Source organism: Sinocyclocheilus anshuiensis, unplaced genomic scaffold, assembly GCF_001515605.1.
Source record: "Sinocyclocheilus anshuiensis isolate Anshui unplaced genomic scaffold, SAMN03320099.WGS_v1.1 scaffold145, whole genome shotgun sequence".
Taxonomy (NCBI): domain Eukaryota; kingdom Metazoa; phylum Chordata; class Actinopteri; order Cypriniformes; family Cyprinidae; genus Sinocyclocheilus; species Sinocyclocheilus anshuiensis.
The window spans coordinates 2,133,717-2,147,703 of NW_015537973.1; the positions used below are offsets into that span (position 1 = coordinate 2,133,717).

At 35.9% G+C, this 13,987-nt stretch overlaps 2 protein-coding genes across 4 annotated transcripts in view; both read right to left on the bottom strand.

The window, feature by feature from the left end:
* Nucleotides 1-353: 353 nt before the first annotated feature.
* On the bottom strand, nucleotides 354-6,706 carry tmem134 (transmembrane protein 134). The gene is made up of 8 exons (XM_016464455.1): nucleotides 6,504-6,706; nucleotides 5,444-5,688; nucleotides 5,289-5,356; nucleotides 2,172-2,258; nucleotides 1,969-2,045; nucleotides 1,686-1,730; nucleotides 1,393-1,446; nucleotides 354-732 (listed from the first exon to the last, which is right to left on the bottom strand). The coding sequence occupies exons 2-8, from the start codon at nucleotides 5,642-5,644 to the stop codon at nucleotides 650-652; spliced, it is 615 nt and encodes a 204-aa protein (XP_016319941.1). The 5' UTR covers nucleotides 5,645-5,688; nucleotides 6,504-6,706; the 3' UTR covers nucleotides 354-649.
* A 6,023-nt stretch (nucleotides 6,707-12,729) lies between these two features.
* Nucleotides 12,730-13,987, bottom strand: part of LOC107671062 (storkhead-box protein 2-like) — a 67,314-nt gene continuing 66,056 nt past the window's right edge. For all 3 annotated transcript variants that reach the window (XM_016463910.1, XM_016463917.1, XM_016463925.1), the window contains one exon: nucleotides 12,730-13,106. In XM_016463910.1, the coding sequence (XP_016319396.1) occupies nucleotides 12,905-13,106 (202 nt within the window). In that variant the 3' untranslated portion in view covers nucleotides 12,730-12,904. The remainder of the gene's footprint in view (nucleotides 13,107-13,987) is intronic.

The following is a 13,987-nucleotide window of genomic DNA, read 5'->3' on the forward strand; positions in this document are numbered from 1 at the left end:
TAAAAACTGAATTGGGAGAGAAATGTGCACAGGTCAAGCACCATTAACAAGCAAAAAGTGTCAAAAACGGTTCTAAACTCACGTCACAGTGGATTTTGATGTGAGAGAACAACAGGGGATGGACGTTTTCACCCGAAGAAGCATTATTATGAATTATTGCCAGAAGCGGCGGTTTGAAGTTAAAACACCTTAATGATGGATTTGTTTATTACAAACAAGCAGATTTTCTCTTTACAAGACATTAATCGATAGACTGGACTATTCATAAAAGAGGATCCATTGGTGATCAAGTGATGTGCTTTCTCCAAATCTGTTCCGATGAATAAAAAAAGACATCTCCATCTTGGATGCCCTGAGAGCGAGTACATTTTTAGCAAATTTTTGTGTGAACTATTTCTTTATTGCAGTCAGTGCATTCTTTTGAAGTATGATTGTATATTGTTGCACTCCTAAATCAGTTTTTTTTTCTGTAGAGGTTATACTTAGACCTGTGTACAGACTGGCTTTTACCAAAATGAAGAAGAAATTGTTTAGAAAACCACTAGTAACTGAGGTTTGTAAAAGTAGGTCATCCCCTTACTTCATTTTAGGGGGTTTGAAATAGTGGGCAATCCAGACCACTAGTCTGGATGATGAGAAGAAAAACGGTTTACTTCTCAAAGTACGGCAAATAAAAGAACTTGAATCCTCTTCGTCCCCGAACTGCACAGCTTATATAGATCACGTGATAGACTGAAACAAAAAAGGGAAGAGCAAGAGTTATTTTGCTGTTTATCTCTAGTCATAACTCGGGCCAAGCGATTAGTCAACAGAAGAGACAGACAGCTGCACGTGAGTGTTTTGCGTAATACTTGTTTATAGATCTGCTGTTTGAATTATTACTTTCTGCTAGGAAGGAATATTTAGTTTTCTGCCTATTTCTACGTTATATTTTTGTTTGCGTTTGTATTTTTGATTGCACTTTCTGCTCGAAGCTACTTGACTTCATCATCATCATTATAAAAAAATTAAAAATAAAAAAAAAATTCTCTTTATTTATTCCTTCTCTTTCTAGCTTGTACTTATTTGAACAATGTCTAGAAACTTGGTATTACAAGCACTTCCTGTATCTGTTTGCCTCTTTAAGAAGAATCGCTTTATGTATCCCCAAATTGTAAGTCGCTTTGGATAAAAGCGTCTGCAAAATGACTAAATGTAAATGTAAATGTAGCGGTTTTCTTTAAGCAATGCTGTCAGTTGAAGCCATGTTCTTCCATTGCATGGATTACACTATGACAACTTCACAATTCATAAAACTATATTATCTAAGGTCCAAAATCCACTACTGATATTCACACTGGGAAAGCTGACTCTATTAAAAAAAGCTTATATTAATTACACATTAGATCTTACCACCAGGAATGAAGAGAAGAAATCCAGGGACAAAGAAAATTGCACTTGAAACACCTAAAAAAAAAAAAGGCATAAATACATGGGTTACATAATTCTGCTGGACAAAACTGACATAAAACCAACTGGTGATTTAGATTATGTCAGAAGGTGGTGTTATTTTTGTTTTAAGGCATTCAGAGCACTGATTTAAGTTATTATATCACTTATAATTAGCTGTACAAGTTTGTGTGCTAAAGCAATCCTGCTCACATCTCATAGTTATTTACAACCAATGCCAATGTGACCGGTCTTACCTGCGTGAGGGTTTAACTGTATGACAATGCCTGTAAAGATCAAAGCTGATAGGCAGGAGGAACAGGGAGGGGGAAGATAGGAAGGGGAGAGATAATACGTTAACTAAAGAGCTGACAGTACATTTGAATTTACCATCTATGCTCAAGATCAGAGTTGACAGCAAGATAAACAAAGACAGCGCTTTAGAAGTCAAACAGAAACATCAGTTCCCAGACACCTTCCCCCTGAGATCTGTAGTACTTATTATGATCAAAAACATCACAAAAGGTATGAAAGTCTCACCAACTCCAGTGATTAAGAGGAGGAATGAGGCCAGAACGACTCGTCTGTTCTTCTTCACCAGCGGGTGAGACGTCCACCTGGGAACAATCCACAGAGAACACAGAATGAGGAAAGGAAAAACTATTTTAATTTAGCCGACCAGAGTGATTTTAGTTAATATCATCTTAAAATCTCATCCGGAAATCTGTAAACAGGTGTGTTACCCGCAGCAGTGAGCAGACAGCTGTGTGACTGAGCTGAGTGTGCTGAATGACCACTGAGAGCTGCAGTAGGACAGAGTAGCAGGATCACTGGAACACAGACAGACACCAGGCTTGACATCAGGCTTTGTACTTGTACATCAAAAAAAGCAAAGCTACATTTTTTTATTTCTTTTAGTTGGCTATTTAATGGCTTGTTTGTTTGGCAGTTGGTCACTTGTTGTTGTCTAATAAACAATTAAGATGCTGGACTAGCAATTTAAAAATATCCTAGGTGTATAAAAAAATAGTAAAAAGAAACAAACCGTTGTTATTTACGCCATTTAAAATCTGCCATTTCTAACAACTGACAACTAGATTTTACCACAGCAGCTACATGGATCAAAACTGGCATTTTTACCAATGATTAACTGGGATAAACTTGCCGTTTAAATTTCTACAATTGGAAATATATAATTTAAAACTACTACTGCTACTGAAAACTATGAGGGGCCGTACAAGCCATAATTCATTCTGGCACTCTCACATACTTACATTCTCCTTTCACATACATACATTTCTGCTTTCACACACATACATTCTCCTTTCACACACGTGCATTTCTACTCTCTCTCACACACATACATTTCTACCTTTTTTTGGTATCCATTACTTCCTGTTAAAGCAGGAAGTCACTCTCAGACCAGGAAATACATGTGCAAGACTTGCTCAGCTCTTCCTCACAATTTTACAATGATGCTATTCAAAGTAATCCTGTTTTCTTTTAAAGTACATATTTTAAGTTTTTAATTTTAAAATATCATTATGTAACCTACGTGTTCTACAGATCTGTGTACAAGTAATATGATACTGATTTTGATCGTATTGACAGGGCTCAACGCTAAGGAAATTTTCTACTGGCCCGGTTTGGACAGTGGTTTCAATTTTTTACTTGACCTGGCAAAATTTTCAGTTTTTTTGATTGAAAAGATGTTTACAATCAAATGAGCCGATTCCCATACTCATTGCCAATTTATTTAGTTTTTATTACTTTTATTTCATTATTTTTTTGTTTACATTTATTAAATGTTTATTTTGCTCTGTTACTGGCCAAACTAACCTATGCAACATGAAGCAACTGCACAAAACAAAAACATCAGTCGGGCTGAATTAATATTTTATTATTACTCTTTATTTTTATTAGTGTTTTATTACCTTAATTATATGTATGTCTGCACTATGTCTGTAGGCTACTTTCTGTACTGGAAGCTCCTGACACCAAGACGAATTCCTTATATAAATAATAAATAAAGCAATAAAGAACAATAAAGCTCTTTCTGATTCTGATGAAAATGCATATTCAATCTAAGACAGTAGGTGGCGCTTATAGAACAGTAGCAATATAGCGTTTCCTGGGTTATTGCTGTACGCAGCGCTGCGCTTATTAACACTCCTTTATTATGTATTTAACGAAGGTAAGAGGAAAAAGAAAATGCCATCGAAACTTTTCTGAAGACAGTCAGTTCTCAGAAATGCATCCATATTAACCCCCATACTAATTCCATAATTATGGCCTTCTTTAAGTATTTCGAGCATCGCAAACAATGAATTCTGTCTGGTACAGTAATTTCTCTGCTTGCGTGACTATTCTCTTCTCTTTGTGTCCGTCTTCAGTGCATCTGTCTTTACAGGTAGTATATCATGATCATCACTACGTTTGTGTTACCGAATTGCATCCTGTGAGGAATAACTTGCAACCTCCCCCTTTATTCACTTCCTAAATTAAGTGGGAAACAAAAAAATCCATAGACGCTTATAATACGCGTATCTGGCAACACGACTGAGGCCCTAGCCTCAATCACAACTCGCTCAAGGAACGAGGCCATGTAACCTTTTCACGATGATAATGTATATATTTTTTAAACCCAAATAGCTTGCTGAAATACTTCTAGAATTCTGAAATACTAATAAACACTTCTACCTCATCTACCTCATCCATGCTGATCAGGACCTGTCCCGGTGACCCTGATCGCACCTGACCTGCCTTCCGTTTCCACTATACTTTCTCTCACACATACATACATTCTTCTCTTACATACACATATTTTCTTCAGACATACATACATTCTATATATATATGTATGTGAAAGGAGAATGTAAGTGTGTGAGAGTGCCAGAATGAATTATGGCTTGTACGGCCCCTCATAGAAAACATAAGGTGAACTACTAATATATATATTTGAAGTAAAGTAGTTCACCTTATGTTTTCAGTAGCAGTAGTAGTTTTAAATGTATTGTCATATCAGGATCACAGGCTATTTCATGGCACATACAGATTATGCATCCAGTAAATTCAAACAACAGAGTAAATACAAATATTCTGTCTAAACAATTTTGTATATACATAACTCTATTTAATCTTTTTTTATTTAATTATTTATTAGTTAAAATTAAATAAATCAATTATTTATTTATTTCATTATTACTAAATGTCAATTTAATGTTACTTGTGAATTCTGAGTCATACAAAAATGGAGTAAAAGTTTTTCCTAATATAAACCATTGTCTCTTGACATTAAAAATTGGACAAATCAAAAATATATCCACTTGTTTTTAGACAGTACCAGTTCAACAAGAAAAAATTTTTCCTTTTTGACTTTCTGATTTCTTAATTTATACAATAAATATGTTTCCTGTTTTGTGAGATTTGTAAGCCCTGCTTAAATTTTTTTATTCTGCTTTTTCAATCTGTCAACATTCTATCATTATAATATAATTATAATACAATAACATAATAATAATACAATGTTTATTGTATCATTATAATACAATAATAATAACAGTGGAAAATGTACATTACACTGGCAAATCATTGCTGACAATTGCTGTTTATTGCATATTAAGGTTTTAAATCTCAAGTGATTTTAATTACTGACATTTAATGGCAACTTTAAGTGGTGCAACATACCTTGAATTAAAACCTAAATCAACCGTTTCTACATTAATGTTAAACTCTGCTTAATTAAATCTAATGAAGGTGCAACCCATCCTTCATTCTGTACTATGCTGCTCATATTATTACATCCGGTTAATTTCCTTGCTTTATGAGAATGTTCAAACTAAAAGTGTGAACTGCCAAACCTGATTTTGAAGAAGTTATTGAAAGAGGAGTTCACAGTGCCACTTAAGGCATCTTCATTTTCCAGGTTCTGTGGGTAAACACAAAATAAAGTTCAGTCACGTTTGCATGTAAAACACTCTCAAAAAGAAAAGCGGGGTACATGTAAACACCTGACCTGATATTTCAGATTACTGTGTTCAGGAGTGCCAGTGGGTCCAGAAGTTTGTGTTTTGGCAAAAGAAAGAGGTCCAAACGTCATCTCTCCCCCGCCATCCTTCTCTCTCCCCTTCCTGTCCCCCACATCCTCTCCAGGCACCACACCTTCCTCCTCCCCCTCCAGGACGAACGCGTCATCGATTGTGAACTGTGTCCCCATTGCTATAGGCCCTCAGCTATTGGTTGGGTGTTAACTGGCAAGCACTGTGAAGTTGATAAACATCTTAGTTTAGTTACTGATCTTCTACACTCTGGCCTCTATATTTCTCATAATGCAGTGTGGTGCATTGACTGCCCTATAAAATTCCTTTACAATATACAATAATTAATTTTATTTATTTTTTACATCTGAAAACCAACCACCAAACTATTAGGAAAGGAGAGCAAACAACATTCTCTTCTTTAGATTAAAGCTGCTCAATGTAGCTAATGTACAGACCATTTCAAATCGAATGGTTTACAACATTTTATAAGTACAGTAAGGAAGTGTTTTATAAGGAAAATGCAAAAATTTACTTTTTTGTTTTTATTATTTATTTAACTTTTTTACTAAAAAAATGTAAAGGGTGTTTTAAGGCAGATTCAGGTTTAGATGTAGAATAAATGGTTAATTAATAATAATTAATTAAAAGTAATTGCCTCTAGGAAGCATGTGACTGACACGCTCTTCCGCTTGTTCTTAACAACAGATTGTTTGCGTCCACCCCAAACAATCTACATCTTGCACACTATAAAGTAACCCGTTACATACGAAACGCAACTTTAAGAATTATACTATAATAAAATGTGAGTTTAAACCCCTTTACGTGTTTGAAACTAACAGCTGTTTTGACGCAAAATGTCTACTGCTAGTTTTACGAGTTTGTCTTAAGATTTAAAGCAGGGGTGCCCAAACTCGGTCCTGGAGGGCCGGTGTCCTGCAGAGTTTAGCTCCAACCCTAATTGATTTAAAGAGTCGAACACCCCGTTATCAACACCAACAAAAGCGCAAAACTACAAAGGAAGAATCCTCTACTTACTGTCCATTACTCTTGATCCTCGTCAGTTACTCATAGATCTGTCTGCTATCATCCTTAGACCACTTCCAAGGTATACAAGGTTAGTAAATCTGTTTAAATGTATTATTTACTCGCCGGCGAAAAATTGTAACCTAAACTTTGCTAGTAACAGCTGCTTCTTTTTTGTGGGTCGAGTCTAAACAGACAAAAGTAGCGGTTGTATGTTCAGCGACACCTGGAGGACTGGAGGATACAATTATTACTGTAGTCACTCTACATGAGAATATGGAATATTTTGATATATTTGCACAGGAATGATAAATGTATATTTATATATGTTGCTGATATTTATTGTTATTATAATTTAATTGAGTAATTATTATGAACAATGTAACTTAAATTGTAAATATATGTTTAATAATAAAATATAAGGAAACGGAATGGCAATGGTGAGTATGACTTGATTTGATTTATTGAGATAAAATGAATCTTGATGGGTGCATAGTGAAAAGCAGTTATTTAGACACAAGGACATATTAGTTGCTTACAGCCCCAGTGTGTTTCTATCTGAATGTGTATTTTGAATTGATGAATGAACTTATCAAATTATTCCTTCATAAATACATTCTGGTGTAATTCATCCCTTGGATTTAATGTGAGATTAAATTATGTAAGAAAGATTTGTGTGAACGGAAATTTGTTGTTTCATTGTTAAATATTTGCTGAAGTGTCTTTTTCTTTGGTTCTAGCAACACAGATATTTCCCTACTTCCTTACTTACTACATAACTGCATGTAAATAAAGATGTGCTTCTAATGCTAAATAAGTTTGTCACCTTTTCTGTAATGGCTCTTAGTTGCCCAGTACCATTCTACAATTGTCTCTACAGCTGTCTCTCATTCGATTCCTCTTGTGGTGTGGACAATTGTTAATCTCTAGTAAAATCAAGTCAGTATGATGAATTTGTATAATTTACTTTTCAGGCACTTTTCAGATATCTGTGAGGAGTAACTATCCATTATATTTTATGCAATACCTTTAATAAAGAATACCACAGTTTTGAAATATTTTATTTTCATGTTTTAGATTAGAAAATGTGAGGTTAATGATATATTATTGCCTAGACAGAATATTTATGTCCTGAACCATTGTGACAACATAATCGCAGTTAGATGTATCCATTGTTAAAATTTGAATAATTGAAAATAGGGTCAATAATTTCTCCTTTGTCCATTTTCCACCATCATGTCACTTCATCTGACCATTTTGAAAAATATCTGTAGCATTCAGGTTCTGCTTGTTGTATTCAATTCAGCACATTTGACTAATTTTATACATAGGCATGTGAATCTGTAATCTAATGTCTATTCCACTAGATGGTGGCAAGATACAGCCTACAGAAAAACAGTAGCGATGGGTTGGACCCCCTTTTGCCTTCAGAACTGCCTTCATGGCATAGATTCAGCAAGGTGCTGGAAACATTCCTCAGAGATTTTGGTCTATATTGACATGATAGCATCACACAGCTGCTGCACATTTGTCGGCTGCACATCCATGATGTGAATCTACCATTGCATCACATCCCAAAGGTGCTCTACTGGATTGAGATCTGGTGACTGTGGAGGCCATTTGAGCATAATCAACTCATTGTCACTCATTATTGTTTGAGATGATTTTTGGCTTTGTGACATGGCATATTGTCCTATAGGATTTAGGATACATCTAAAGCCTAAAATCATCAGTATACTGGAAGTAGACTATGGGATTTATTCTCAACTGGTACTAAGGGCCCAAAGTGTGCCAAGAAAATATCCCCTACACAATTACACCACCACCAGCAGCCTGCACCGTTGATACATGGCAGGATGGATCCATGCGTTGATGTTGATTGCGCCAAATTATGACCCTGCCATCCAAATCTCGCACACAGAAATCAAGACTCCGCAGACCAGGCAAAATTTCTCCAATCTTGGTTGAGCCCATGTGAACTGTAGCCTCAGTTTCCAGGAGTGGCACCTGGTGAGGTCTTCTGCTGCTTCATGGTTCGACACGTTGTGTGTTCAGATACTCTTCTGCACACAGTACCTGTACCTCTGTTGTATCAAGTGATTGAGTTACTGTTGCCTTTCTGTGGGCTCAAACCAGTCTGGCCATTCTCCGCCGACCTCTAGCATCAACAAAGCATTTTTGCCCACAAAACTGCCTCTCACTGGATATTTTCTCTTTTTCTGACCATTCTCTGTGAACCTTAGAAATGGTTGTGCATGAAAATCCCAGTAAATCATCAGTTTCTGACATACTCATACCAGCCCACCTGGCACCGACAACCATGCCATGTTCAAAGTCACTTAAATCACCTTTCTGAACTCCAGCAGATCGTCTTGACCATGTCTAAATGACAAAATGCATGCAGTTGCAGCCATGTGATTGGCTGATTATATCTTTTTGTTAATGAACAACTGAACAAATGTACCTAATAAAGTGGCTGGTGATTGTATGAAGTTGATCCATGAATCCTTGCAAATTCAGCTATTTTCTTTTTCATGAATCATATTCAATTATTCTTATTATGATTCAAAGAATGATTTGTTACGTTCAGACAATATAATCTTACACTAGAAATGGAATGCATCAAGTACAAGTGATTACATGCGATGAAATAAAAAAATACAAAAATGTCTTTAATGCCCTTCTCACATAATCGTTTCAATAATTCAGTTTTTCATTTGGCATGCCAACAGATTTCCTTTAAAACTGTATAAATGATTGCAGAAATGTAATGTGCTGTTTAGGTAATATTATTCAACCAGCATCATGATGTAGAAGCGCCATCCAAAATAGCTAATGGTAGGCTATAACTTTAAGACACTGCACTGAAAGCTTTCAAGACACAAGACATTTAAAACATATAACCAAACATGTTATTTTATTGTCTGAAAAAGTAACACAATCTCCCAACTGGGTTTATCACATACACTACCACAACGATGAAACACCATTACTACACAAATAGGGACTTCTTTTCAAATATTATAGACATTACAAAAAGATCCCTCATGTCTTTCAGTTTTGTTTTGAAGTTATACTAAGCATGGCAGATTGATTTCATTTACAGTATGATACTGTACACTGTCACCATTTAGAAACAATGTTGTCTGATGTGGTTCTAAAATCCATAATGTTAAGGGAAGACATTTCATGGTCATTTTTATTTCATATGAAATATTTTACAATATAAACAAAGCATCCGTCTTGGATGGACTTAACAGCAACCAGAGGCCAGGCATTTCAGTGCAAACATGTTTTTTTACAAGGCAGTCTTGGCTGCATTACTCCCTTTTATCTATCAAAAACGAACGGGAAAAAATAAAATAAAATAATAAAATGATTACCAGATGAAGGAGGGGATTCCAATTAAAACTAAATTTCACAAAATGTGACAGATATCCAAAATGCATCCTCTGACAGAGCCTTGGTAAGTAAAGGAGGCCACGTGTTTGTATTAATGTCCAACGAAAAAATTCAAAAGTGTAGTCATCACCGAACTGAAATATACTTCTGGACTTAAATTGTTGTTTTAAGTAAAGCTCTGTTGCAATGATTTGAGAAAGTATCTATTTATAGAGCAGACGTTATGAGGTGCCTGCTCTGTCTTAATGTTGCTCTCTGATGTCTAGCAATGATATAAAATTACCATTTAATATATGAGGCTCGTATCTTTCTACAATCTTCTCTCCACCTCCAACTACAGGGTCTAAGAGGCTGTTTGGACCCTAACCACTGACCTCTCAAATATAAGGTGGGAAACTGAAAACAATACTATTGTAATCAGTATTGCCAAAAAAGCAGAAGGCAGGTAAACTGTTTTTGATTTAGGCTGAACTCCTAAAATATCTGTTGAGGTGCTTATATTTATAATATCGAATGTAGTCCCTTGATTTCTATCTAGATGCATTTTTAACAAACTAGAGGTATGGTTACTCACTGGGCTTGAAATAATGAAGCAGATAAACAAATATTCATGTGAACGGAACAGCAGAGAACTGAAAATGGCTTCTTACCCAAATTGGAGGGAAAACATAAAATTGGAAATGTTCTGTTGATGTGGTGCTAGACAGATTTATACACAACTTGCAAATAAGTAAAAGACACTTCTGTCAAAAACGGAGAAAATCGAGTTGAAACTACAGCACTTAATACTGATTAATTTAAAATAAGTTCTCTTAGTTACTATGTCCGCCGCTCCTTGTCAACATTCACAGAGAAGTGGCTGATAGCGCTGTGTTCCACAGGCAAAGAATCCAAATCTGTACACGTCCCTACCTTGTTGTTACACAGGTGGTGGAGGTAGCTAGTTATGTGCATGTATGTGGGGTTTAGGGTAGTTTGCATGGCTGATTGCAGGTGTGTGTATGTGTGGATAATAGTCGAGCGAGAGGGAGTGAGCTGAATGTGATTCAAACACAATAAGTCCCACTGGAGGATATCCACCTAAACACTCATCACAAAGCAACAAAACTGTGGAGGGTATGGGCAAAGAATAAATAAAAGATAAAAAGGGAGAATCACCACATAATAGCACCAATGGATACGACATGAGCTCTGCTCTCTTTCCCAAATCTCACCCAGTCACTGCCAGAAGGGACACAACCATTAATTCTGGTGCATTCTTGAGATGGCACGCCAAACAGTTAAAGCCATAGTCCAAATTTTCAAAGCAAGTATTTTAATGTTTAATTTCATCTTTGAAATGAGCCTTTGCTCGTGGATCTGAGACTTATTGTATATTCCACACAGCAGGTCAAAACCTGATGCAATCTATTCAACTGTGACATTTGAAAGGAATGATAAATAACAGCGGAGCAAATTATTTGTACATACTTTCATTGAATGAGTTGTCTCAACCTAAAATAAGCATTTATTGAAATCATGAAAAAAATTGAGAAGATTGTGAATATACATATCATGTGTTAGCTGGGGCAGAATTTTTAGCCATATCATCTGTCGACCGTATTTTCCATTGAGGTCAGGGACATGATTTGAGTAACAGCTCAATTCCCAAGGAAAACAACAAAACGAACAAAAAAGGTCGAAAATAAAACACCATAGTGGTCTGGGTTCAAATCAAGTAAGAAAATCTTAAAAAACAAAAGGTTTTATCAGAGCAGCAAAAGGGCCTAGTCTCTGAATCCCGCTGGCCCAAAGGAAGAGAACTGTATGACCTTTCCGTGGAGTGTTTTTGGACGCAACACCCGTGTTCCCGCCATTGCGATTTCCAACATCCTCCTTCTTTCGTGACAACAAATAAAGCCATCAAGCTACACAGAAGACAAGCATGTTTCCAAATCAACAATGACATCCACAAGTGTCCTGGTTCATGAGACTAGGTATCAGGTTCACACCGGCGTAAAACACACACCTGTTTTTTTTATTTCAAAAGGGAATAACAATAAAAATAATCTACATCTGAATTAAACTGAGACGAAAATGCAATTGAAATCATTTATATTTTTTTGTCTACAAAGAGCGTTTTATTCCCTTAAGAAACAAAGATTGGTGAAACCATCCACAGAAACATGATTATAGACTGATGTTTTTACCTCTTCTTAGGAGAGTTAACTATTCATGACCTGAGATTAAATATGAACTTTAATGAAACAGGTAAATCCATTACATAGTGTAAAGGTGCATTCAAAGTAATTGTATGCACAATAAGTTTGGGTAGTAAAAAAAAAACAATAGTCCTTTTTCAAAAAACAAAAAAAACAAAACTTTAATTTCAGACGAGATTATTTTTATCCACTAATTCAGTCTATGTATTGTTTGATTAAGCATGTGAGTATGATTCTTATTGTGTCACCAATGTAGCTAACAGTGTCATGACAAATGTATTTATTTTTAGGAATATTATACAACATTATGAACCATGAATTAAATGTTGCTCAGATTAGAGCTTTTATGCCTCATTTTTTAACTTGTACTGCATACCAATATCACAAATCTGTAAGACCTTTGACCTGCACATCAGCATCTATTTCTTAATGTGTGCAAACTTAATCCATTGGCTGGATGATCTCTAATCTGTGACTGACAAAAATACTCTTGAAAACAAAACATTGTTAAATTACCAATTACTTCAAGCCTATTTTGAAAATAACGGTTGATTCCAACTGGAGAATTTCCTGATTAATTGCTTGTTAAGGTAAATCCTATGAAATTTCCTTTTCCATGTTTTTCCCTTTTTTTCTTTTTTTGCAGTGACCATTTATGCTGTGGGAACAGTCTCTGGAAGCCATGCCTGTGGGTTTAACAGTCCCCATGTAGTCGAGGTGCTTGATGGAGGGAGTCACCCAACCTCCTGCACTTAGGCATCCCAACATTGCAGATCACCCTGACCCTACGTCAACCCAGATGGGCCCATGTCAGACGCTGGTGATGGAGGCAAGGCAGTTGGGGGATTTCTGCAGTTTCTCAGGTTGCGTGGTAGGGGGCTCTGGGATTGCACGGAAGCTGAATGGGGGGCCGATGCTGGTGGTACCCATGTGGCCTGGACTTAGAGCCGGATTCTGTCGCCGGTTACTCTCCACAATGCTCGAGGTGTTGGACGCCAGGCTTTCCCGTGTGCTGAGAAAGTGGTTGTGGTGGGGAAATGACCAGAGAAGAAGAGACAGAGAAAGAACAAGAGTAGAGTTTAAGACAAGATAATGGATTCATTATTTTGAGGCATGAGAAACAATGTAAAGCATCACACAAGGCCTCAGAAAGAGAAAACACAACCTCACCCTTACCTATGGTTTCGCTCTGGTTTGCAGGATTGTTTAGCTGTATAAAATATATATAAATATATTGTAGAAACCTAATTTTCCGTAAAGCTGCTTTGCAATGATTTGTATGGTGAAAAGTGCTATACAAATAAACTTGAATTGAATTGAATTTAATAAAAACAGTGTACTCCTTTATGATAGTATGACAACAATAATATGTTCAAGCAGCTATACCACAAGCACTGACAGCCAACCATAAGAAAGAGGATATATTTTAGGGAGAAAAGATTTGAAGGAATAAAGGAATAGTTTGACAAAATATTAAATCATCATTTACTCATGCTCATGTTCTATGGCTGTACTCCACAATGTTTCCACAGAAAACAAAAGGAGAAATTTTGAAGGAGTTTTCCCTGCCTTTGTCCGTGAAATTACAATGAGCAGATACTGAAGCTTACACAATTCAAAATGGACACAAAAGCACCATAAATGTATTATAGGTCCATATGATTGTGTTAAAAACAGACTGTAATTAAAATTTTTATTCACTGAAAATCTTCACATACTGTAGCTCTCCATAGTGCATTCATGTAGAAGTAGCAATGTGTTAAAGTATTTAGTGATGCTTTTTTCACCATTGTGATTTTGTTTCTTGTGTTTTCTAAAACTTGAAGCTTTCATTGTAATTCACTGTAACTATATGGAAACAAAGTCATTAAAATACATTTTTTGTGTGTGCCA